The 25,104-nt window shown below is 35.7% G+C and overlaps 1 protein-coding gene across 7 annotated transcripts in view; it reads right to left on the reverse strand.

Moving 5' to 3' along the window:
* PEX5L (peroxisomal biogenesis factor 5 like) overlaps positions 1 to 25,104 on the reverse strand; it is a 250,961-nt gene that overhangs the window by 155,153 nt on the left and 70,704 nt on the right. For 2 of the 7 annotated variants that reach the window (XM_049775847.1, XM_049775846.1), the window contains exons 1-2: positions 22,640 to 22,885; positions 20,467 to 20,538 (exon numbers count right to left, since the gene is read on the reverse strand). The exons of 2 other annotated variants lie outside the window; for them this stretch is intronic. In XM_049775847.1, the coding sequence (XP_049631804.1) occupies positions 20,467 to 20,538; positions 22,640 to 22,717 (150 nt within the window). In that variant the 5' untranslated portion in view covers positions 22,718 to 22,885. Of the gene's footprint in view, positions 1 to 20,466; positions 20,539 to 22,639; positions 22,886 to 23,501; positions 23,707 to 25,104 lie in introns of those variants that run through there. 3 more of the 7 variants (XM_049775843.1, XM_049775841.1, XM_049775840.1) reach the window with 2 other exon arrangements.

Consider the following 25,104-nt stretch of genomic DNA (forward strand, 5'->3'; position numbering starts at 1 on the left):
CTGAATTGCAACATTTGATAAAGTCTTGCCCATGACCATGATGTAAGAATTTTGATAATGGGTGCTGTGCACTAAAAACATTCACTAAATCCATAGGAATCAAAAGATAATGGTAACATACCCCTCACTGACATTGTAGGAAAGTTTCTGAAAAATGTCAACACTAATATTTAGAACTTTACTTAAATGAGGTTAGGAAAGTAAGCAGTCTGCACACTACCAGATAGGAAATCTCTAGAACCCATCATGGCTAGCTTTTTCCTTTTCTGCAGGGACCAAAATGGAGGATTTTTTAGGGTGAGAGGCAGCAGTGATAAGAAGGAAGAGGTGTGCCTATGGCTATTGTCCATTTTTTATTTTGTTTTCAGAAACCTGTCTGTGGCTTGAACAGATTAATAATGCCTTTCTGAGCTAGACAAGATCATAGCAAGTGAAATAATAGCACAGTGCAATTAGTTGAAGAGATGTTGATGATGTGAGTGATGAATAAGGAAAGGCTGAGATGAAATCTTTGAGCATTTCTAAAATAAATAAACATGCAGAGTGACTGGGAGAAAAATGGGTGTTGGGGGCAGGAGTGTAATGCTCAATGGCTAAGGTGTGGGTATGGCATTTGCCAAGTCTACAAGTTGTTTTTACCCTTGGCTTTTCCTTATTTTAACATATGAACACATGAGACTAGTTCCTTTTGTACTGATAAATACTGGAGACAATTTTTACAGATGTTTTGTTTATTCCTATAAAGGAAAGACACCCCCCCCCCAAATCTGGCTCTTCCAGTCAGCCAAATGCAAGGCAAGAGCCCTAAAACCTGCACTATCTCTCCAGCTCTTATAAATGTTGTTGAGTTAACCTCTAGCATACCAGAAGAATCATCTGGAAAAATAAACAGTCCCCAGTGATGGAGAGATGATTGCACTGAGGCTCACACTGACTGATCCAGGATGGAGATAGCATTGGGACATTTGAAAATTCATTCCACCAAAAGAGTCTCAAAGGTCAAGATGCAGTAAATCATGTAGGCATAGCTTCAGAAAGGGATCCTGTAATCAGGTAACAGAATAACAGAAAGAAAAATTGTTCAGCAATGAATGAAGCAGGAAATCAAAGTCTATCCAAATGTGAAATACTTAGCCTACTGAAACGTTCTATCTACTATAGTCTTCTTTTTAAAGTAAAACATTGTCTTTTCCAATACTGTTATATTTATATATCTTCAAAATGAGGTGTGAGGTCATCTTATCTGCTCTTGAGAAATTCTCTTTTTTTCTGAAGTTCTAAAGAGATGTCTCTTGTTATTCTGCACCTGTTTTGTGTCACTTTTAGGTCTATGAAGATAAGTTTCAGGAATTACCTTTTAACAAATAAAACAATAACGACAACAACTCTGCCAAAAACCTTATGATTCAGAATGGGAAAAATCTTGATAAAATGAGCTATTTTATTTGTCCAGTTCAATTTACCATTAGGTCAATTATGAAGAAAATACAGACCAAGTGTGTAAACTTGGAAATACGATAATCTTCAATTTAATTTCATTTGTTTTCTGTGTTTCAATAAAGAAACCTCTCTTTCTGCCCACTGTCATTACACAGGGCTTATTAGCTTCTAAAGAATAATCAGGAGGGGGCTAGCCAAGACCAGACTGGCAGGCACTTTGATCACTGAAGCCAGATTCACCTTTCTCTTTGTGATAATAACTTTTCTTTTATAAAATAGAAGGACCTTTTGTTTACACTATGTGGGTGTTTGGTAACTTAGTCACTAACTACTGTACCTTACTGATTGATTGATTGTTTGATTGCCACACCTGGCAGTGTTCAGGGATTATTCCTGGCTCTATAGTCAGGATTTATGCCTGGCAATGCATGAGTGACCAGAAAGGATGCTGGAGGAAGAATCCAGGCAGCCACATAAAAAAAAAACCCTTCCTTCTATACTAAAATATATAAAATATATTTATATTAAATATACTACTGCTCAAACCCCACTATTGTATCTTTAAATTAAACAAAATGCAATGCCAGGCAATCTTGAGGGCTTGATGAAAGGCTGTTGGCAGGAAGACCATGGGCTTTGGCGGCAGAATGATTTTATTTCCATTCCATTTTTGTTGTTTTACAATTTACATGATGCTTTTCAGGTTTTCTATCCTTTCTCTGGCATCATATCATATCCCTTAGGTTATAGTGTGCTGAGTACATGTTCCACAAAGACTAGTCCTTTTATCCACACTTTCCTGTTCTCGTTCACTTACTTTCCTAGTAACCGAACAATTGGAATTCAGATTGACTCACAACCCAATGATCTCAACTCAAGCTAACCTTCCTACAATTTCCATCTTTTCCTTCTCCTCACCTTTGATCTCACCATAAACCTAAGTCAGCTTTCCTTCCTTCCTTCCTTCCTTCCTTCCTTCCTTCCTTCCTTCCTTCCTTCCTTCCTTCCTTCCTTCCTTCCTTCCTTCCTTCCTTCCTTCCTTCCTTCCTTCCTTCCTTCCTTCCTTCCTTCCTGATCTGAAGAAACTGACCACAGGTATATACCTAGATATGTCATAGTAGCAAATTCTCAATAAGGATAAATAAGCACATACTTGTGGTCATGACCTTTGGCAACAGTGTGCTCTGAAATAATTCTTCTAAAGACAGCTTTCTGATAGCCTAATTCCCTTCAAAGCTGTACAGAACAGTCATAAATGTCAAAGTGGTGAGAAGTTCTCCTTTGGCACCTTGCTGAATCTAAATTAGTTTCTCTGTGTTTTGAGAGATACTATGTGACTTTTCTGCTAAAAATTCATTATGTATTCTGCATGCTTTTTTTTTTAAGAAGGCTTAGATGTTATCAAACTTCACCTGGAAGATCTTTTGGGGACAGATCAATCATTCTTACTTTAAATATGCAAATTTTGGACTACTGAATTATAGAAGCCTCAGCATAAGTTTTGCTTTCCCAAGCAGTTTTTAACGAATATAATCAGTAATGATGAAAATAATAATGGTTATTTTTTTAGACTTATCTACTTATAATGAAATCTTTTGAAGACAGTTGAAAAAACAGAAATATGAAATTTAACCACTTTTCATGACTACAGAGACTCATTCAAAAATATAACATGAATCCATTACTTATAATTTTATGATATTAAGCTACACCTTTCCCCCAAATATTTAGAAATTAAAAGCTAAATTATGAAAATGTTCCTTCTACTGGGGAATTTCATTTTAAATTGCTTTTTAACACAAGAGATTAATCCACAACCCTAGGGCATTAGTGAGTGACTTCCTTATAGATGATACCATCTTGGACTTATTCACAAGAAGAAATCCTCTTGAGTGGCTCAAATGATTCTTTTTAAACTTTAAGAATATTTTCCCCAGAGTTCTTGTAAGATAAACTAGGAAAAATAATATCACTTTGCTGATAGGAAAGTCAATGCTTTCAGTTTTGTCCAAGGTCAAATACAATGTCATTGGTAAAAGTAGGAACTTGAATCATTAGTGGTTGAGCTCAGTTAATGTGCTTTAATAACTTCCTGTACTCATTTTAAGACTATAGAGTCTTAAATGCATTCACAATGATAACTTTTTATCACTACCTCTTCATACAAAAAAAATTACAAGGCTCAATTTCATAATCTAATTAGTGGTACTCCCTTCATTATAAATTGCTTGAATCTCAAACATTGGAACCTTATGTTTATGACTATTTTTTGGCATCAAATCCATACATTTAGTCTTCGGTGCATATGGTACCATATGGTACCATTATATCCCAAGTTATTTGTGGCTCTAACAATATTGAAGAACTTTTCCTTTCTCAGCAACTTAAAAATTCATGAAAACCAAATTTATGCAAATCCATGTTTGTGATTTGGCTGTGGTCAGCCTCAAGAAGCAGAATCCCATATTACTGCCATGCAGGATGTAATTTAAGCCTGAGGTTTTATGAGAGTAGTGCAACATGCATGACATATTTCTCATGATATATAAAGGTGTGGCTGAAAGATGGAAAGAATACATGGTGCAAATCCCAATAAATAGCATGCATAATTTATAGCAAATCAGTATATGTCTAATCATAGTAAGATACACAATTTTCATGCAAACCCTTCTTTTCCAAATTTAACTTGAAAACTGCAGCCAGAACCAGGCAACTAATTATTTGAATAGTTTCTGTGCCAGCCAGGGAAAGTTATGGGAAGGAGTGATTAAAGATCATCTTGATTCAATTCAAGGCGACCATTAAAATGGAATTTGTTTAAAAATAAACAGCAATGTGAAAAAAATGAGTGGCATAATGTTGCATAAAAGACCAAATATCAAGCTGAAAGCATTCTGACTGTATGCAAAATACTCAATTTATGCATATGATGATGCAAATATGAAAGCATGTGAAATGAGAAATCCCTGGGAGCCTGGTTTAAATTTCTGAGAAGGTCTCTGCATACTCATAAGCACAGTAACAAGTATGATGGGACTCCAAAGGAGACAGGTTTTAGCACTCACAAGTCCAGATTAGGGAGGAAGCTGGAGGACTGCTTTGGGAGCATGGCAGAGTCATAAGGAGCTTGGAGGGTTAGAGTTGTGCCCAGTAAAAGTAGGAGAGGGTGACAGAATATCAGTTCCCTGACCAATTTTATAGATGGCCACGCAGAGAAACTACCAACAACTTGGGAGAAAGTAGTTCAACTGAAGTGTTCAGTAGGGACTTCTGCCTGAGAAGAAAAACCAGCCCTGTAGAGTGACATTTTCAGAGCACAGCAATCTACTCCCCTAACAGAAAGCTGCTCAGCAACTGCTGAATCGACAGACTTCCTGGTTTTGTACCAGGAATGGAATTTTTCAAATACAATGAGCACAGGCGTAATTCTAGCCACAAAGTAAGGTTTAAGCTTATCAGGAGAAGCATCTCAGATAGGAGGGCTCCAGAGCACATGAGTAACCTGAAAGCAATTCTACTAACACCAATGCATTTTTGTGGCTTTGACAGTTTACCTTACAAGACTTTTAGTCACCTGGGCCTGCTATTTAGCATTAAGCAGCCTCAGAGATGGGCATTTACCAAGAGCCTTAGAAATGGGCATTTATCCAAGGCTTAGGAAACTATGCTTATCAAAGGATATTTTTTTTACTTATGCCTCTGCCTTCACACATTTTCTCCTAACATACATACATGCAGGGAACTATGCTTATCAAAGGATATTTTTTACTTATGTCTCTGCCTTCACACATTCTCTCCTTACATACATATATGCACATGACACTCAAAATTTTTTTTTGGAAGGGAGAATATATTTCTTTTCCAATCCACCTATCAATTTTTTTATACTTTCCTTCATTATATGGGAGTTCTTCAATATTGCTGACCATCTTTTTTCAAAGCACAGCCAAGATAGTATCACCTACCTCTCCTTCTTAAGTCAGGGAATATGGTAAAGGGGGGTGACATTGTAGTGGATTCCTTGACTCAGTGCTGTCTTGTCTGTCTACACTGGCAATGAGTACAGGTCACCTCCCCAGAATTTTATGATATAATAGCTGTCTCCTTAATGTGGACTATGAAATGGGGTTGCTTGTTTTTTTTACATCATGGATTTGTTGGGAGCATTAAATGAGTTTATATAATTGTTCTGAATATAGAGGTTACCATCCTCTAAATGCTATATGTGTTTTTAATAAAGGTGGGTTAAAAACAGAAAAGCTTGGGCAGGAGCAATAATTCAGTGGTGCAGGGGTCCTCAAACTTTTTAAACAGGGGGCCAGTTCACAGTCCCTCAGACCATTGGAGGGTCTGATTATGAACGAATTCTTATGCACACTGCATATATCTTATTTTGCAATGAAGAAACAAAACAGATACAAATACAATATGTGGTCCCCGGGCCATAGTTTGAGGATCACTGGAGCATTTGGTCTTACAGGCAGCTGGCCTGGATTTGAACTTTGGTAACCCTTGGTTTTCCAAGCACTGCCAGCAGTAACACTTGAACGTCATAAGGTATGCCTACCCCCCAAAAAAGAAAAAAGCAGAAAAGCTTGAATGAAAGATGAGGTCACTAAGCTTTATCTTTTAGTTTCCACTATGCAGAATTAAGTAATATGTACATAGGTTCACTTTATTTATTTTTAGTAAGGAAATAGTTATCTTGCTTACATTTTGGTCACTTCATAAATGATATTAAACAGTTTAGAGCACAGGAAAATAATTTTTATTGAAATAGATGTACTTAGAAAAGAGAGAGAGAGAGAAAAAGAGAGAGAGAGAGAGAGAGAGAGAGAGAGAGAGAGAGAGAGAGAGAGAGAGAGAGAGAGAGAGAGAGAGAGAGGAGAATATGGGTTTCTCCAAAGAGAAAATAAGCCTGTTAGTTTCACTTTAATATATGTGACTGGAAGAAATTATTTGCAATATTAGGGAAACACAGATAAGAAACTGAAGACTCTTTTTTTAGTTTTTATTTTTGAGCCACACCCAGCGGTACTCACAGCTTATCCTGGCTCTTCTCTCAGAGTTCACTCTTTGTAGGTCTCGGGGGGCCATTTGCAGTTCGGGGGTTCAAATTAAGGCCAAGTGCCTTATCCCACTCTGCTATCTCTCCAGCCCTCCCTCTTATAGCAAATTTAAGTTATTTCAAAGTGGGGAAAAAAGAACAGACAAGGTAACTCTGTTGTTCACACCATTTATCTTAGAACTCGTTTTTAAAACATAGGCCTGTTTAGCTGTCTCTGGAAGCCCTGAAGTGTAAGGTTGCCAACATCTCCAGAGCTCAGCTTACTTTCTCCCTACTGTGTTCCCTTGCTTACTGCACAGAAAACAGATGGAGAGCAGGACACAATGAAAGCCATTTTTACCTCCAGAATAACAAACCGTGTAAACATACTAAGTATAGTTACACACTTCTCCCCACAACCGAGCACAAGATTCAAAATTGCTACATGATAATTTGATATTAAAAACAAGATGCTTAGATTATTTTTTCTGTTTTTGTTTTTTCTTTTCAGGAACAAGCTTTACTTTTTTCTTTTCATTTTCTTCCACATTTATACGGTTTAGGAAATCTGCTCATCTTAAAGAGCCAAGGAGCACCTGTTTCTCTCTCCCATCCCTCATTTCTCTCCTTTCTTCTCACCTTTCCTAGTATTGGGGCCCTTTGCAAGGAAAACTTCAATAAGGACCAATGAAGGCTTCTGCTCTCCCACATACACACATCACTCCCAGGGAATATATCCAAAGATCTCATCTGTCTTGACTTCCTTTTTCTATCTCGCTGTCTCTCTGCCTCTGTCTCTGTCTCTCTTTCACATACACATACCATATTCACACATGGGCATACATATGCATACAATACATACATACAAGGCAAAACATGGGCATACATATGCATACAATACATACATACAAGGCAAAAACAAAGACAGAAAGAAAAGAAGTACATCAAGCACCGACAAGCTTGCAGAGTGGAACACCAAGTGAAGGCTGCAGTGAACTAAAACAATAGGGTAGGTAGGGGCTGCTGTACTTTATATGGGTGATGATGCCCTGTATCCATTGCTTCTACATCTTGGATGCCCACTACCAAGATGTAATGGATAGCATTAAGCTAAGCAGTATTGGATCCACAGGGCTTATATGACTGAAGGTTCATGAAGGTCCCAAAAGTATGACATAATTTTATTTTATTTTAATTATTATTTTTGGGGAGGGGTTTGGGCTGCACCCAGTTACACTCAGAGGTTACTCCTGGCTATGCACTCAGAAATCCATCTTGGTTTGGAAGACCATATGAGACACCAGGGATCGAACCATGGTTTTTCCTGGATCAGCTGTGTGCAAGGTAAACGCCCTATCACTGTGCTATCACTCCGGCCCCTATTTTTATTATTATTTTTTATTGAATAATTGACTGATTGGCTTTTGGGCCACACCTAAAGTACTCAGGGATCAGATTCCTGAACAAATCCCTAGTTCTGTGCTCGGGACCAAAAGGGTGCTGGGTATGAGAACATGGATTAGCCATGTAATAAACACCCAGCTTACTGTCATTATAAATTTAAATAAACTTCAATGGAGTTTGGATGGAACAGTGAGATTACTCATTTATTTAGTAAAAATAAATCTCTTCCTTTTTTTTTGTGCAAAGTTCCCAAGATTTTTACATTTTTACTATTAAAAAAGTAGGAACAACTAATCACACTTCTGAATGCCAATTTTTATCTGGTGCTAAACAATTTCATTAAAAAATTAATTGATTGATGCACCATAATTCATCTGTCTTCAGATACTTTTGTAGGTCACCAAAAATTAATGTGTTAATTTGGGGCAAGATGTTTAAAGGACAGAAGTGGAGTGTTAAGAAGTGATAATTGAACAACCTTTGGCTGGAAGAAAACCATTTCCATGCTTAGTGTTTTTTTGCAGGAACTCATTGATAATTCATGAAGTACACAAATGAGATAATTTGTTTTAAAAACTGATGAATGAATGTTGTTTTTCTATTCAGAACATCTAGCACAAAGCCACCATGGTACATTCTCTCATCATTTTGTAAAACTAAGCCACTTATTCATATATTTCCAAATGAGATCATTTGGCCAGACAAAAAATATGATAAGAAATAATTATTGTGTTGAATATGTGTATGTACCTGTGATTTTCCTTGATCACAAGTTAGAAAGAAAGTCACATTAATTATGATTGGATGTATAACATGTGGAAAATTCAATGACTAAAATAAAAATGACAGAATTATCGGTCTTTTGTTTATTTTTTATTAAGAGAAAGAAATGGAAGAAAGCAACGAAGCATTTACTTAAAAAAAAAGTTAGGTTTGCAAGAACTGTCTTCTGTCAGACCTTATATATGAAGTGTCAAGATAAAAGACACATTCCAGAGGTGGAGATCAGAGAGCAGGCCTCACAGAAGAAAGAACATTCTGCAATGGGTGGGATAGGAATAAAAGCACAACTATAGAAATAATAAAGTCAGAGCAACAGCAGAATATGGCAGGGAGGTCTAAAGTCAGAGAAAAGGAAGAGAAGTTTGTTCTCTAAATTCAAAGCAGTAAAAGAAGAAAACATTGATTTATTACTTTCTCATTTTTACTTAGCAATTTTTATATTTATAACATAAATCATCTAAGTTCAGATAGTTCTACCCTAAACTTATTTTCAAAGTCATTATGACAATCTGTTCGGATCCAGTCAGTGAGTTCAGTAACAAGACAAGCAAGCAACTCCAAAGTAGGTGAACTGGAGAGCTCCATGCTGAAGAGTATACAGAGTTTATGAAGATGATAAACTGTTCTGGATGGAGAAGACTTAAGATGAGCTATAGGAAATCTGTCTGCTTCAGTATAAAAGAACACCTAGTTAATCATACTGGGACTAGTAAATGAGATTTCAAATTCTCCTATAAAATCTTGAATATCCATATCACGACATATACTTATAAGATGTTACAGACTTTGGTAAGAGTTTGCTAAGAATATTTTAGAAAGCATTATGAAGTATCTAATATAAAACTTTTTTTATAAAGATCTATCAGAAAAATTTAATGATTTGGCTATGCTCTTGAAAAAGTCACTTTCCTCAAGTGATTTTTCTGGCTTGATTGACATGCTTAGCTTATCATGAAGGAGCTTAGAAGACAGGATAAGAAGCAGTTTAAATTAGGAAATTATAGATGTAAGATGAATGAATCTGACTAGAGACTTCAGAGCCAAGTTCTAATATCTCCTGTGATATAAAATATCTTAGTGACACTGTCAAGCCACTTTGCTATTTAGACTTGCTTAATTTATTTTGACTGAATTAGTACCAATATAATTAAACTGCTTAGCAGGAACTCCCTTTCATCAAATAAAGCTTGTTTGCACACTTTCACTTATTCTTTAAAGGGTGATACCACAAATATAAACAAGACATCTATTCCCTCCACATCTACCACCACCACCAAACACAAGCAAACATCCATTTAAAGTAGCTGGCATTGAGTTTCATAAAGCAAAATTTTAAAGCACTAAATTCAATAATCTAAAGTTCCTTTTAAGGCTAAGATCTACAAATGTCAGAGAAGAAAAGGAGCCTATTTAAAACAACAAACTGAAGCCCCCCTAATCACACCTTCCCCAAACAGTAAAAGTACTACAAGCTTTTCTCAATGATGTTTTAAGTTATATTTCAAATGACACGTTCTACCTTTAAGTCTTCCTGTCCATGGCTTTTATTTTCATATAGCACATCATTTTTATCCTTGGAGTGTCAGCTCATGTCATTTTAACTTTGCATTTATTTTTCAGGGACTAAACATGTTGCCATCACATTTTCCATTACATTAAAAGAAAAAAAATGTTGATTATTTTGAAATTACTTAATATCTACATTTCAAAAGTGAAATATCAAGTTATTCTTAGATGGTCACATGTAGTGAATCTAGACTGCATTCATACCTTAATGATACATAATGGCATTTAGCTATTTATTGAACTGAATGGAGAATCTCACAGTCTCAGCAATGACAGTTTTTACTTAAGTTTTGAGACTTGCATTACTGTGGGGAAAATTGGAGTAGATGGACTGGTGGTGGAGAGAAAGTGAGAGCTGCTTCTCAACAATGTTGGTGTCTACATCATTCAGAGAGTGGTTACATGGGTAGGAATAGAAATCAAAATACCAACAATATTTCTTGTTTATGTGTTGATTTTCCTTGGGTCACATGCAGAAGTACTCAGAACTTATTCCTGTCTCTGTGCTTAGGGATTAGTCCTAGCTGGCTTGGGGAACTATACTGGATGCCATGGACTGAATCAAGTCAGAGATGTGCAGGACAAGTGCCCATATCCAATGTACTGTAACTTTAGCCTTAATATTCCTTATTTAGAAATACCCACCCAACTTATTTTTATCAAATGAATATATTTTACATTGTAGGGCAACTGGCTTCTTTTTGAGGTTCTTGAACTTTCTGAGATTAAGTTCTTGAACTTAATCTGACAATTATATCTAAACACCCATTACTTTAGCTAAGATTAACAAACAACTAGGTTATATTAGTTTTTGAGGAAAAAAAGTGTAAAAGGGAGAAACTAAAGGTGAGGTCAGATGATAATAATTTAATTTTTTTTAATTTAATTTTTATTTTTTTTAGTTTTTGGGTCACACCCAGCAGTTTCTCAGGGATTACTCCAGGCTCTGCACTCAGAAATCACTCCTGGCAGGCTCAGAGAACCATATGGGATGTCAGGAATCAAACCACCTATCCTGGGTTGGCTTCACACAAGGTAAATGCCTTACTACTGTGCTATCTCTCTGGCCCCTCTTCTTTAATCTTATAGTCTCATGTGTATAAGACAGATAACAATATGAATTTCCAAAGCAAGATCCAGATTAATTACATACTGCTTTAAAGCTTTCTAATTGATTGCAAACATTTAATAATCAGAAATTTGACTGTTTCTTTTGAAAAATTAGTGTATGTGATCACACTGAACCTATTCTCAACCTCCTAGCATTTGGCAATAACTAATAGATGTCAGCCCATCAATTTATCAACTTGCAACACTAGCCAGGGTCACTCTCATAGCCTACTTTTCCCACACACTATTCTCATTTCTCTCTGTGCCAACCCAATGAGATATTTATCGTTATAACTTCAGAATAGATTTCATGGTTTAGAATTTATTATAGCTCAATCCTGAAGAAATCCAAGGAAATCCTCTACACAATAAATCTAAGAGTTTTTATCATCTACTCTTAGACCCACCTATCTCAGTACCTTCCATTATGAAGCACTTTTTCCATGTCATGTACCTGATTAAGCATTTATATATAAGGATACATTTAATCTTCCCTAATACTTTGTAAAGCAGTATTTTATTTACTTTTTAGCAGAGCATACCGGGTTAAGAAAGGCTGATAAATTTCTCAGTTTAACACAACATTATATCTACAGCTTGTTTCTTTTCTTCTTTTTTTTAAAATTTTATTGTGGTAAAAGTGAATTACAAATCTTTCACAGTACTATTTAAGGCACATAGTGACAATGAATGAGGGGAATTCCCACCACCAGTGTTGTCCTCCCTCCATCACTGTTCCCCAGCACACGTCCCTTCTTTACTCCCCACAATGCTAGTGGATCTGTTCCCCACTTATACAGCTTGTTGTAGATTGGGTATTGATTCTGTTGTCATTGACTTTGCATTTGGTATTGAAGTCTGATCATTTTTTTATTTCCACCAAGTGAACATATGACTGGCTGATCTTGGTACCATGGGGTGGGGGAAGAAGGCAAACAAAAAAGAGTAAAACTAGGAGGAATCCGTCTAGATGTTATAAATATCCATTTAGAAGAAAAAGGTAACAAAACATAACAAAACAAAAAACAATAAGGGAGAAAAAACAAAAGTACAAAAAGAATAAAAAAAGAATGTTTTTTTTTAATGACTTCATTCCAGTTCCTCACTATGACTGCTCTGCTTTTTTGGTTTGACTTGGTTGTGGGGTTTTGGGCCACAACTGGCTATGCTCAGGGCTTAGTTTTGGCTCTGTGCTCAACAATTACTCCTGCTTATGTGGTGCCAGAGATCTATATTGGTGCGCAGTATGCGAGGCAAGTGCTTACCTGCTGTACAATCTTTCCAATTTTTCAAGACTCTGCTTTTAACCACTTTGTAACATTGTTGCTACAGTCTCAATACCCAATATGTGTAATGTAAAAGAGGAGCCCATGAACATCTCTGAAAATGCACCAGAGGATCTGGAATGCCTCACAGGAGACCAGCAGAAGAGACAGCAAAGTGGGAAACAAGCAAAGTTAAAATGTGATGCAACGACAGTTTCCATTATGTACTTTGGGAAACATAAACTGTTGGTGGAAAGCACAGGAGACAAATAGCTGCAGAAACTAGACTTAGTGTTAGAATTGTATGCAAAGCTCTCCAGAGGGGTATCCCTATTTGCCCCTCACAACAGATCTGAGTCAGATGGTGTTGCCGCATTTACAGATAAAGAACAAGGAACTCTGAGAATTTAAATTGTTCATTCCAAAGTGTTCTGCCTGGTAACTGGCAAAGCCAAACCTAGCCAAATGGACAATGGTTTCCTACCTCTATTCTCTCACAAACATTTGTGTTACCTCACAAAAAAGGATCTCTTCATGTTTCTCTGCTTTCCAACCACAGCAATGTCTCAGAAGATAATGAAATTAAGATGTTATGTCTGCCCTTTTGATTTTATCTAAAGCCAGAACTGACACATCAAAGAATCAGTATACTAAATTAAAATGCATGACGTCAGACAAAGCAAAAATAAACTTATCATTAAGAGCTTACAAGGAAAGTAGAGGTAAGACACTTTGTAATACTGTGATCTGCCCTACATCTAGCACAATCACTAGTAACTCAGAACTAATGTTATTTGACATAAGTAGGGAATGTTTAGAAGTAGAATATGAGATGGTTATGCTTTACTGCAGAGAGCTTTCTATTTAAGCTCGTGGGAAACTTTCCCCTTCTTTGTACACTATTTATTGGTGATGTATACCTTTGTAAAGAAGATGAATGGCAGTGAGTCTGTATTTACTTTAATGCTGATTTTAGATAGCAAATTTGAATAACTTCCATCTTTCTCATAACAAATGAACATGACTTATTTTCTCATTTATTATTTCTTAACTATCAATCTTTTCTACGAAAAATGTTAATGAGACTATGCACTAGTCAGAATCAGGGCAGACACAAATGCCTAATGTGCTTTGGTTTTTGAGTCTTTCAGGCTACTTCAGCCTCTTCATGTGACCAGGCTGCTAGATAGCTTTACTTTTTGCAACTCTAGAAGGGATTTGTTCCTGGTGACCGAGTACAAAGTTCCATGAAGATATTGAAATAGAACATTACCAATGATACCTAGTGACAGAGCTTCATGCTTCTAAACTCTTCTTATAGGTAAATTTAGCATAAATCATATTAACTTGTCACCAAAGAAAATCACTGTTCTTATACTGTGTATACCAACAGTGACACTTATGAGGACTTTGACCTTGAAAATCAGCACAGCTGGTGGTATCACCACATGGTTAGAACCAGAAGAAATATTGGTATCTTTTCCTATCAATGGTGTTTCTCATATTTACAATTTGATTTCACATAAGTCTTTATCTTCCTCTTCAAGATCCATTTTCAAAAGAATTTCAATCCTATTTAAAGGCTTACATGCTATTGGAAACAACTAGGGAGATGAGTTTATTACTTCTTTAATGAAATATTACAGAAAATCTTGTTTTTATTGCTAGGACATGCTCCAAAAGGCTTTGGACTAAGAAAAATATATGACTCTTCCTCCTATTCCTCCTCCTCCACTCTCTCTCCCCCATACTCTCTCTCTCTGTCTCTCTCTCTCTGTCTCTGTCTCTGTCTCTCTCTCTCTCTCTCTCTCTCTCTCTCTCTCTCTCTCTTCTCTTTATCTGTCTTGATGTCACTTTTGCTTTCCCCACAGTGCTCCTCATACCTGGTAGAGGTCTTTCTAAGGAGGCTGTGTAGGGAAAAGAAGGACAAGTGGATGTCAAACACCAATTTTAGGTTGAATTTCATATGCATTTGTCTTGAGGTAATTTTCCTTTAGAGGCCAACAGGAAGTAAAAAACTATGTGTTTGTGGAAAAGGAAATCCTGAAGGGTTCATTAAATAAATATTGGTGAATAATTCTTAGTAGGTGATATTTTAAATATAATTAAAGTATCAAAGCTTTTATTGAGAAAGCTACAGCCACCCCTGACAGTGCGTGGGGTACATAAGAAGCTGGAGTCATGTGGTGCCAGGGTCCAACCCAAGTCCTCACACATATAAGGCATGTATTCTATAACTTGAGCCACATCTCCAGCCCCCAAAGTAACTTCTTTCCTAGGATTCATTGATGTGAAGGATGTAAAGCTCAGTGCTAGGCAGCTGAAGGAAAAAATATCAGAAGAGCAGAGAGAGGACTGGCTTCTGGGTCTCTCTGTACAGAAGAAAAAATTAAGAGCAACTTAAATCCATTGTTTGAGATTTTTATGTTCCTGTTTGATAAATTTGATAAATGTGGGATGGTGTTATAGACTGATCATTCATGATTTCTCTCATGATTAAAGAAGGGGAGAAAACTGAATGAGAGAACTAAATGGTGGAGACCAACAATAAGAGTTTTTCTCTCTTGTTAGGGTGCAACGAGAAAGCAGTCAGTTAGAGAGCTTTAGTTTGTATTGTTTTGGCCACATTTGGCTGTGTTCAGGGTTTACTCCTAGCTCCGCACTCAAGAGTCACTCAGAGTCTGGGAAACTATGTTGGGTGCCAGGGATCGGACCCTTTCACTGCATGAAAGGCAAGTGCCCCATACACTGTACTAACTCTTCAGAGTGCTTTTACAGAAATAAGCTAAATAAATATCTCAACATTGGACTTTCTAGCCTACTAACTGCAGGAAATAAATGTCTTTTTAAAAAGGCAGGCAGTCTCTGATATAATGCTAAGCAGAAAGAGCTGACTAAGATAGAAATCGATGATTAGCTAATTAAAATGATGCGATTCACAGTTTATAAAGCTTTCTATAAACTTCATTTCAGAGAAATTCCAAAAGACAAGAAAAGCCAAGTATTATTTTACAGATAAACAATTTCAAATGAGAAAATAAGGCAATATAATATCTCAGTGAAATTCAAGATTGCAAGGCTACCAAGTAAAATTCAGCCAGACTTTATATCTAAGTTATAAATAATCCTTTGGTTATAAATGGTTCTGGTTGTCTTGTTTTTAGTATGTTCATGTTGAATAGCTATAAATTTTTGTCTTTTACTTTTAGGTAATCCCACCTGAATGCAAAGTCAAATGCAGATAGGATTCTTGATGTGTGAGCACTGATCTGCATTGAGAATTGAGAAGATAAAGTAGGAAGATTCAGATTCCACCCCAGAAACAAAACAGAAACTCTGAGACTGGGGTCCAGCAATTTATTATAACAACTTCCAGGGAATTGTACACCCACTTCCTCTGATATTTATTTCCTTATAGTGGGTCACCATTTCATGCTTCCAATCTTATGCTGAAACATGCATCTATGTTCTATATACAAGCAACTTTATGGTGTACCAATTAAAGCTGCTTTTGAAATGTTTAAACATGTAACTACATCTTTCATTTAATTATAATACCTAATAATTTGGTGTTGATGTTTGTTACCTCCCTTAGGTCTATTTGGAATTTGAAAACATTTTAGACAACAACAAAAAGCTATTTGGGCATAGCATATCAATAACCTGAAATTAAATTAACTCAAATTAAAAATTATAATTTAAAACAAAATAAATTTGGGGGCTGGAGAGATAATCTAATATACAGTGCTTGCCTTGCATAAAGTTGAAGCAAGTACTATATGGTTTGTACTTGGAATCCCATATGGCCCTATGATTCTCACCAGGAGTAATACCTAAGCAGAGAGCTAAGAGTAAGTCCTGAGCACATTGGGCCTTCCACTCCCCAAAGGACAAATTTATTAATTCAAAATAGCTAATATTCTTTTTTGTTTGTTTGTTTTTTGGGTTACATCCGGCAGCCCTCAGGGGTTACTTCTGGCTCTACGCTCAGAAGTCATCTCTGGCAGGCACGGGGGACTATATGGAATGCCGGTATTCAAACCACTGTCCTTCTGCATGCAAGGCAAATGTCTTACCTTCATGCTATCTCTCCGGCCCCAGTTAGTGTTATTAACCTCTTATTCAAGGTATCTATTTTTTTTTATCTCATCTTTAAAATATCCATAAATTACAAAGAAAATTCATGTGTCCATGAAAACTATTCTACAGAAGATATGCACTGCTCTAAGCCAGGAAGTCAAATATATATTAAAATTTTCTATTTTAGTATTTATCCTAGAAAGTTAAATATACATATTTATATATTGTGGATATATATTTACTATAAGCTTATATAATGGTAATTAATAACATATATAATAATATGTATACTTATGCCAAATGTCTGGGTATTATGGTATTTAACTTTAATCCATTTTTTCTTTTATGACTATCCTATGCCTGAAAATAAAAGAAATCCAGGTTCCAGAAACTTTTTTGGAAAATATGCACTTCATTGCCAATACTGAGTTATATTTAAATAACTATATGTGTGTAATTACATAGAGTATCTCTTACTTTAGGACATTAACACTGAACTATCCAAGTTCTGCAATGTACTGATATACATCTCAAAGAAATCCTGTCAATAAATTTTCAGAAAGAGAAGAGCAAAATATTGCAGTTTAAGAATTAAGGTTGAGGCTAGAGTAACAGCATAATGGGCAGGGTACTTGCCTTGCACACGAATGACCCAGATTCTATCCCCAGAATCCCATATGGTCCCTTGAGCCCCACCAGGAGTGATTCCTGAGCATAGGGACAGGAGTAAGCACTGGGCAATGCTGGATCTGGCTCATCCCCTGACTCAAAAAAAAAAAAGAGGGGCCGGAGAGATAGCATGGAGGTAAGGTGTTTGCCTTTCATGCAGAAAGACGGTGGTTCAAGTCCCAGCATCCCATATGGTCCCCTGAGCCTGCCAGGAGCAATTTCTGTGACCCAAAAACCAAAAAATAAAATAAAATAAAACTGCACATTTACAAAACTACTTTTTTTTTATCATGTAGATATAACAGAGAAATCACCTTTACTCTCTTGCCCATGGGCAGTCAGTAAGAACCAAATCCGCATACCCTGTGATGTTTCTGCTATAATTTGCTTATATCAGCAAAACTGAGAGCTTTTTATGGAAGTATTAGGCTTGCAACCCACATGACTTATAAAACAGTATATAGCTTGCACAGCATTTGAAAACTTACAGCTTCTGAATAACAGATTTAGTAAGGTGAGTAGACTGCTGTCCATCACATAACTCCAACTATTTTATGTTCGTTAGATTTTCTTTTGACACCACTTATTTGAAAAACTTGTTGTAACTATATGAAGATATAGTAAGGATTTTATAAGCTATAGGTACAATAAAATGGATGCAAAATAAAGATTCCTTCACAAATAGCATGCATTTGTATGAATAGACATGTATAAACATACACCTCGCAGGAATGTATAGCATCTGTGCATATATACTATATTATCTGTAAGATAAATGTCTACTCAATAGACATTTGCTTTGTTATCCACAAACATATGAACACACTATTTCAATCACAAATGTTCTTGTGAGGGGGGGACCAAATTTTTAGGATAATTATTGTTTTTTAAAATATTTTTCTATGAAGTATCAGCACAGTCATTTGCTTCATCGAAGTATCAACACCAAATCAATCTCCGCCAAAGGATAGAGTATTCTTACCATCAACAGCAAACACAAAGCCAACTAATATTCATAATTACTCATCTTTTGAACATGCTTTGGCATGATGACTCAGAAAACCTGGATCATTGCCCACCGGTGCCACCTGGCACAAGGGCACTCGACAAAATGTGGTAACTGCAGAGAGAAACAATGTCGGACCAATCAAATTCACTCTCATTTGATGTTGGCAAGTAAAGTGTCATTTTCCAATAAAGCAGGGAAGTGGGCTCTTTCTTTTTTAAGGTTTCTTATTAGTTAATAAAAACATCTAGACACAACATAAAATTATGAAAGCTACCATGAAGGAAAAGGACAGTGACTCCCTTGGCTTTCCACTCTGAAGATTTCAATATATAATTTTGCTGTTTTCCAAATCTTCAAATTTTGTTAAAACAAAGGGAAGTTTCAAGAGAAATGAAGGAAGGAAGGAAGGAAGGAAGGAAGGAAGGAAGGAAGGAAGGAAGGAAGGAAGGAAGGAAGGAAGGAAGGAAGGAAGAAGGAAGGAGGGAAGGAAGGAAGGAGGGAAGGAAGGAAGGAAAAAAGGAGGGAAGGAGGGAGGGAGGAAGGGACTGACAGAAGAGATGAGGAAGAGAAGGACCAAGTGAGGAAGTTTGGGAATGAAACTAAAGGAGTACAAAAATGTAAGTTTTTTTTGTAATCAAATTAATTTTTTATTTTTCCAATACAAATTAGCTTTTCTTTTTTTTAATTAAACACCTTGATTACATACATGATTGTGTTTGGGTAAGTTTTTAAATAACTAAAAATACAAACTAGATTAAGTTGGGTAAATCTATATAGAATCTATGTAGAGTTGTCCTATTAAGTTCACTACACTGGAATTGGGCCAGTTCCAGCCTCTCTAAGCATGTGCTCACAAAAGCTACCTGTCTTTTTGAAAAGGGCTTTTGCATCTCGGTAATTCTCAAGGTGTTTTATTGAAATTAGCTTTGTGGTGGTTAAAAAATATAAATAAAATAACTGCTTCCATAGAGAAACATATAGTTGGCTAGTATTTCACTGGTGGGTACTGTCTTTTAGTCAGAATTCTATCTGATTTTTATCTCTGTTGGCCAGTTTTCCTTTTTCTTCCTAGAAATATTCACTGTACCTCTTTTGGGCAAAGCTAAACTGCATAACTAGGAAATTAGCAGAAATCAACTGGCCTTTCTGTAACTTGCTTATTGCTGTCATTCTAATTTCTTCTATTTAGATCCCTTTAAATGATTTGTCTACTTCTACTTGAGATCATCCTTCCGTCAGAATCAGTGACACTTATACAACCAAGTAGTTGTGCCATTTTCATTTTCTTGGCTCACTGATCATTAACAAAGACATTTAGGTCTGATGCCAATTCACTGGCATGTTCTGGACACCTTCCATTACTTGATATGTCATGTCATTATTTGTGGCCTATTAAGCAGTATTAATTTCACCTTATGGACTCATTTAATATCCAAACTAGATGTTTATTAAATTGCAGTCAGAATTAGATAATATTAGATATATTTTTTATCATTTTAGAATCATTTCTAAATTATCTACACAATAACTTGGGTTATTATATACACAGTCAATACACAATTTATGTAGTCTTTATAAACTTTATAATTTTCAATCTTTAAAATAAATATTATATATGTTTATAATATATGGTATGTTATATACACTATAATATATAATTATGATATAATTTATATTATCTTTATAATTATAATCTTTATAATTTCTCTATAGTTTTATAATTCTTTAAATTGTGTTCTTGTTTTTATACTATGGTAGTATATTTCATTTTCAAAATGAAATATAATTTAATTTCAAAATTAAATTGTCATCAAATTATTTTTGTTCATTTTTCAAGAGGGGATTCTTCTCCAAAAATAATATTCACTTGTTTTATTTTCTTATCATTTTTATACAGAGTGTACATTCTGTCATACAGAATTGTAAGAGTTATCATAAATGTGACCTTACCCATTTTCAAAATTTATGTTGTTATGCATGCCTTAGTTAGAAAGACTAACATAGCCACCAGTGCATAGATGAATTCTCAAAAGACTTCAGTTGTCAAAAAGTTATAGCGTGACAGTAGAAAATGTATGTAAGCATTCACTTACCTGTTTTTGATCAACAATTATTTCGAGGTCTTCATCACTGCTTAGTTTTCCATATCCTTTTTCTTTACTTTTCTTGTGAAAGAATAATTTAAATGATCATTTAGTTTCTTTCCATTAGTAATGTTAATTTCCACTTAACACTTTTAAATATAATAGTCTTTACTTAAGCTTGTTTATAGCCTTAACTCATTATCCTGTATGTAAGATTCTTATGGACAATAGCAATTTTTTATCATTATACAGATTAAATTATTCAGTATTTCTGATTAGTCTTTACATCCAAATTATACCTTCTCTTCTGAATATTGTTATATTTTCTTTCTCAAGTCTTAATGTTCAGAAAAGATTCCTTAAAAATTTAAAACCCTGATGAGACCCAAAACATTTTTCTTAAAGATTAATATTGCATTTAGTAATTTAATTGTTTAAAATTTAATGAGTAAAATTACATTATATGTTTTAAGAAAATGTATCATAAAACTCAGATAATCTTTATATTTTTTCATTTACTTATAAATTAGACAAAAATAAATACTAGAATACACAAGTCAAATAATTTTTAAGAGAAAATAATTTTTAAAACCAGTTTAAAAGGTCAGAAGAGTACACCCCATCTTTCGCAATGCACTTTATTGTCATTTGTGTCTCTAAACTTCCAATGGCCATTCTCCATTTATCTCCTCATTGAAAAATTTCTAACATTAGGAAAATACATACATCGTGACAACCACTTTACTGTTATGCAAAAAGAGATTGATAATATGTCTGAGTCTTTGAAAAACTTTCTCCTAAGACAGAAAGATAATACAGGGGTGAGGTTTCCTTATACACTGCTGACCTGGGTTTGATTAGAGCACCACGAAGGGTCTCCTGAACCCTATAGAAATAATACAGGGGTAAGAAGCTTCCTTATATGCAGTTGATCTGGATTTGATTCCCAGTGCCATGAAGGGTCTCCTGAACCCTGCCAAGAGTGATCTCTGGACACAGAGCCAGGAGTAAGCCAGGAGTAGCACAGCCATGCATGATCCCAAAACAAAACAAAAAACAAAACAAAACAAAACATAAGACTTAAACAAACAAACAAACAAAAAAACCTTCAAAACCAACTTTTTCTTAAAGCACAGACTGATAGGAATATCAGGAATGATGTTTTAAGAAATATGTTAGAGGGACCAGAAGAGTGGTGCAAGTGGTAGGGCATTTGCCTTGCACACGGCTAACCTAGGATAAACCACAGTTCGATCCCTTGGCAACCCATATAGTCCCCAAGCCAGGAGCGATTTCTGAGTGCATAGCCAGGATTGATACCTGAGCATTACCGGGTGTGGCCCAAAAAGCAAAAAAAAAAAAATTTAGATATACATTTTTATATTTTATTTTATTTTTATATATGAAACATTGAAAATATAAACATTCAAATTATATATTTATATCTAAATAGAATGTATGTAAAAGATATAAATTATGTTTCTATCTTTCTAATATATATATATATATATATATACATATATATATATACACCTCAGTAGAGGACTAGTAATAAAAGGAAAGAAAAAATGTAGGACTCAGCTGTTATTTCAGGTTATTATTTAAAAAGTATCATCTTTGCTTAAAATAGTAGCTGTGTCAACCAAACCAAAAGTAAAACTTTAACCTTAACTTTGGGACTTAGTTTTTTGTTAGCACTTCCTGTACCATATTAGGATCCCAATTCCATTGGCCTTCAATGACTATGACATAAATCTTTACACTATCAGTCACAACTCTTGTCTGTTATTTCCCCCTATAGCATTTCAAACTAAATTTACTCATCTCCCAGCAAACACACCTCCTATTTTCTCTGTAATAAAGATTCTTCAAGCATTAGAAAACATAAATAAAATCTGAGTTCTCATTCATATATTAATGAATTTAGAGCAGAACAGATGGCCAGAGTTTTCCTCTCTATTATTACTCTTGTCCTCATTTGAGGTTCCATTTCAGAACTGAGAGAAAACAAAACAAAACAAAACAAAAGCCGAGCAAGGTTGGTTTTTAATAAAACTGGCTTTCTTTCTATCACATGCTTTTGATTCCTTTTAGTTGACTGGTTGCCATAAGATACTTTACAGAGACCTTCCAATGCAAAACATTTACAAATGCCTTTCTGAATATTGATCTGCATACTTACCAAGTAGCTCACTTGCATGACTCGATTTCTGGACAAAAGAACATTAAGTAGAGATGGAGTGTGTGCTCTTCCATCCATTTCACTTTCAAAAATCCCAGAATTCTTTGCGTCAGTGCCAGTAGCTTCATTGCCAGACTTGCTGACCAAAGAACTACAGCTCTTGCCCAGCAACAGTATTTGCAAAATATGACAGTAACTAAAGAATCCCTGCTTCACTGTCTTGACTTTGTAAATATTGTGCAATTTTCGGCCAGCACAAAGTCATTAAACTAACATTTCTTTTTTTTTCTAATTAATTTTTAATTGTTATGTAGGCACTTTTATGCTTCCTGGCTAGTGCTCTAGTTTAAAGATTTTTCCCTATACCGCATCTATTATTAATTATGCACATATTTATATTTCATTCCATGCAAATGGACAACTTAGTCTGTCAAAACGCACTCAACTTTTCCTTTTAATACCTTGTCCAAGACTCTTTTTTTTTTTGCAATTGACAAATTGTTAATAACTGGTAATGACAAAGTCAGTATTCAAAACAAATTTAAGATTCTAATTCCTGCCAACATCAAATTGCACCTTTCTAATTTAATTCCGAACCTTTTTTTGATCTCGCATTAAATTTTCTGGGAAGAGATTAGTTAGAATATATCTCTAACTACTCTAAGTAGAAGCTGGGATATTGTGTGAGGGAATATTTTGAACTTGGCTTTTGGGCAAAGTCCTTAGTCTCCAAACAGCACAGAAATGTACAGTCAAAAGCCTTACAGTTTTACTTTAGAGTTAAGTATTACTTTCTAGCTTATACCGTAAACCCAGGGGGATTAATTCTTTTCTAAGCCATAATGGTTATTTGCTCACTTACTGCTGATTTCTAGTGCGGGCATAATCCTCTCTCAAAGCACTCATCTTCCCACTTTGTCAGCTCAGATCAGCCACCTCGGACAGGGATCTTCAGCTCTCCTCCCTCCTCCCAGCCAGGAATCCCTGTCTTCTATCTGTGCACTTTGACAACCACGAAAGCTGTTTCATAGCTTCGATGTAGTCTTTCACATCAAAGGACTGAACTGGGAAGAAGAAAGCTAACTTCTCTACAGTCCAAGTGTGAGGGGGGCAGGGCTTCTGTGGGAGGAGAAGCCAGATGGAAACCACTTCCTGTGCTCCTCCCATTCTTCCGGCTCCTCTTGGTTGGTGCTGAGGATTTCTTTCCACTGAGGCTGTAAGCAGGGAAGCCCCCTTTCCACCCCTGTCTTGGCATGCAGCCAATGTAGGGCTGACTTTGTGTACTGCTCATGTTAAGTGCAGGTTAAGTCCTAAGTGCAAAAAAGCTAAAAGATTGAGGATGTTGAGGTGGGGGCAATGAGGAAAGAGAAAGGGGAAATAACACCAGCCAACAATATTTTCTTCCTGTGAGATTTAAGCAAGATAGGTGTCCAGTTTTGGAAATCACAAACTATTTTCCATTATGCCTACCCTACTCTGAATCCTTTCTGAATAACCAAAGGAACTGTCTAGTTCTTTCTTAGTGTGGATCATTTCATTAATATCATTGATTCATATATAGACTTTACTCTCAGTACTCTCTCTCTCTGTTCTAGACCTATGTGTTATTTAAGAATATGGAGCCTAACTGGGAATCTTTCTCTAGCTACAATTTCTCTTTAATCCATCTATTTCCTGCTTCCCCCATCTTCATTCAATTTCCAAAAATTAGTACAGAAAGTTGTGTTTATTCTAGATCATTAAGTTTAGAGTTGTTTAAAAAAACAATTTATAGGCCACTTGCAGAAAGTATTATATAAGACAAATTTGAAAGGAGAAGTCAACCAAAATCAAATGAGATACAAGTGTTTACAGATACCTAGGCCCAATGGTTCTCAAAAAATAGAAATCTAAGGGAGATCATAAAGCTTTATCCCAAAGTTTATTGGAAGAAGGAACTTGTGGAAGAATAAGGGAGACTTCAACCAATGTACAAGGAAGCTAGCACAGGAAAAAGTATTACAGCTGACTTCCAGAGGTAGTATGGTTAGGAATTTTAAGCTCTATCTAGGATATGAAAGCATTTGTTCAATATGATCACTACTTTTAACATTGCCAAGCAATGTTGCACTCAGATACAGTTATAGTGCTTGGTTTGCTGACCTGTACGTGGGTACTCTCTGGTCTACATGTGACCAGCTGACTCACCATGCCTAACTGGAGTCAGCTGGGACATTTTGGCATTACAGATACAGATGCATGCATACATAACAGAAATCAACAGAATATGACTCAAGATGGTAAAATTGCTCATGACCAGAAAGGTGCTATAACAGACAGGTTACTTTCTAACTCAGCAAGCTGCATCAGGTCTGGTATTTCATTTGCCTTGGAGGGCAGGCTGAGGAAGAGGACAGAGAGGAGAAGATTTGTGAGCTGACCGTTTTGTCTTCAAGCATATCCTCTGAGTTCTTGACTGGGGGGTG

Source organism: Suncus etruscus, chromosome 6 (assembly GCF_024139225.1).
Source record: "Suncus etruscus isolate mSunEtr1 chromosome 6, mSunEtr1.pri.cur, whole genome shotgun sequence".
In the NCBI taxonomy this organism is placed as follows: domain Eukaryota; kingdom Metazoa; phylum Chordata; class Mammalia; order Eulipotyphla; family Soricidae; genus Suncus; species Suncus etruscus.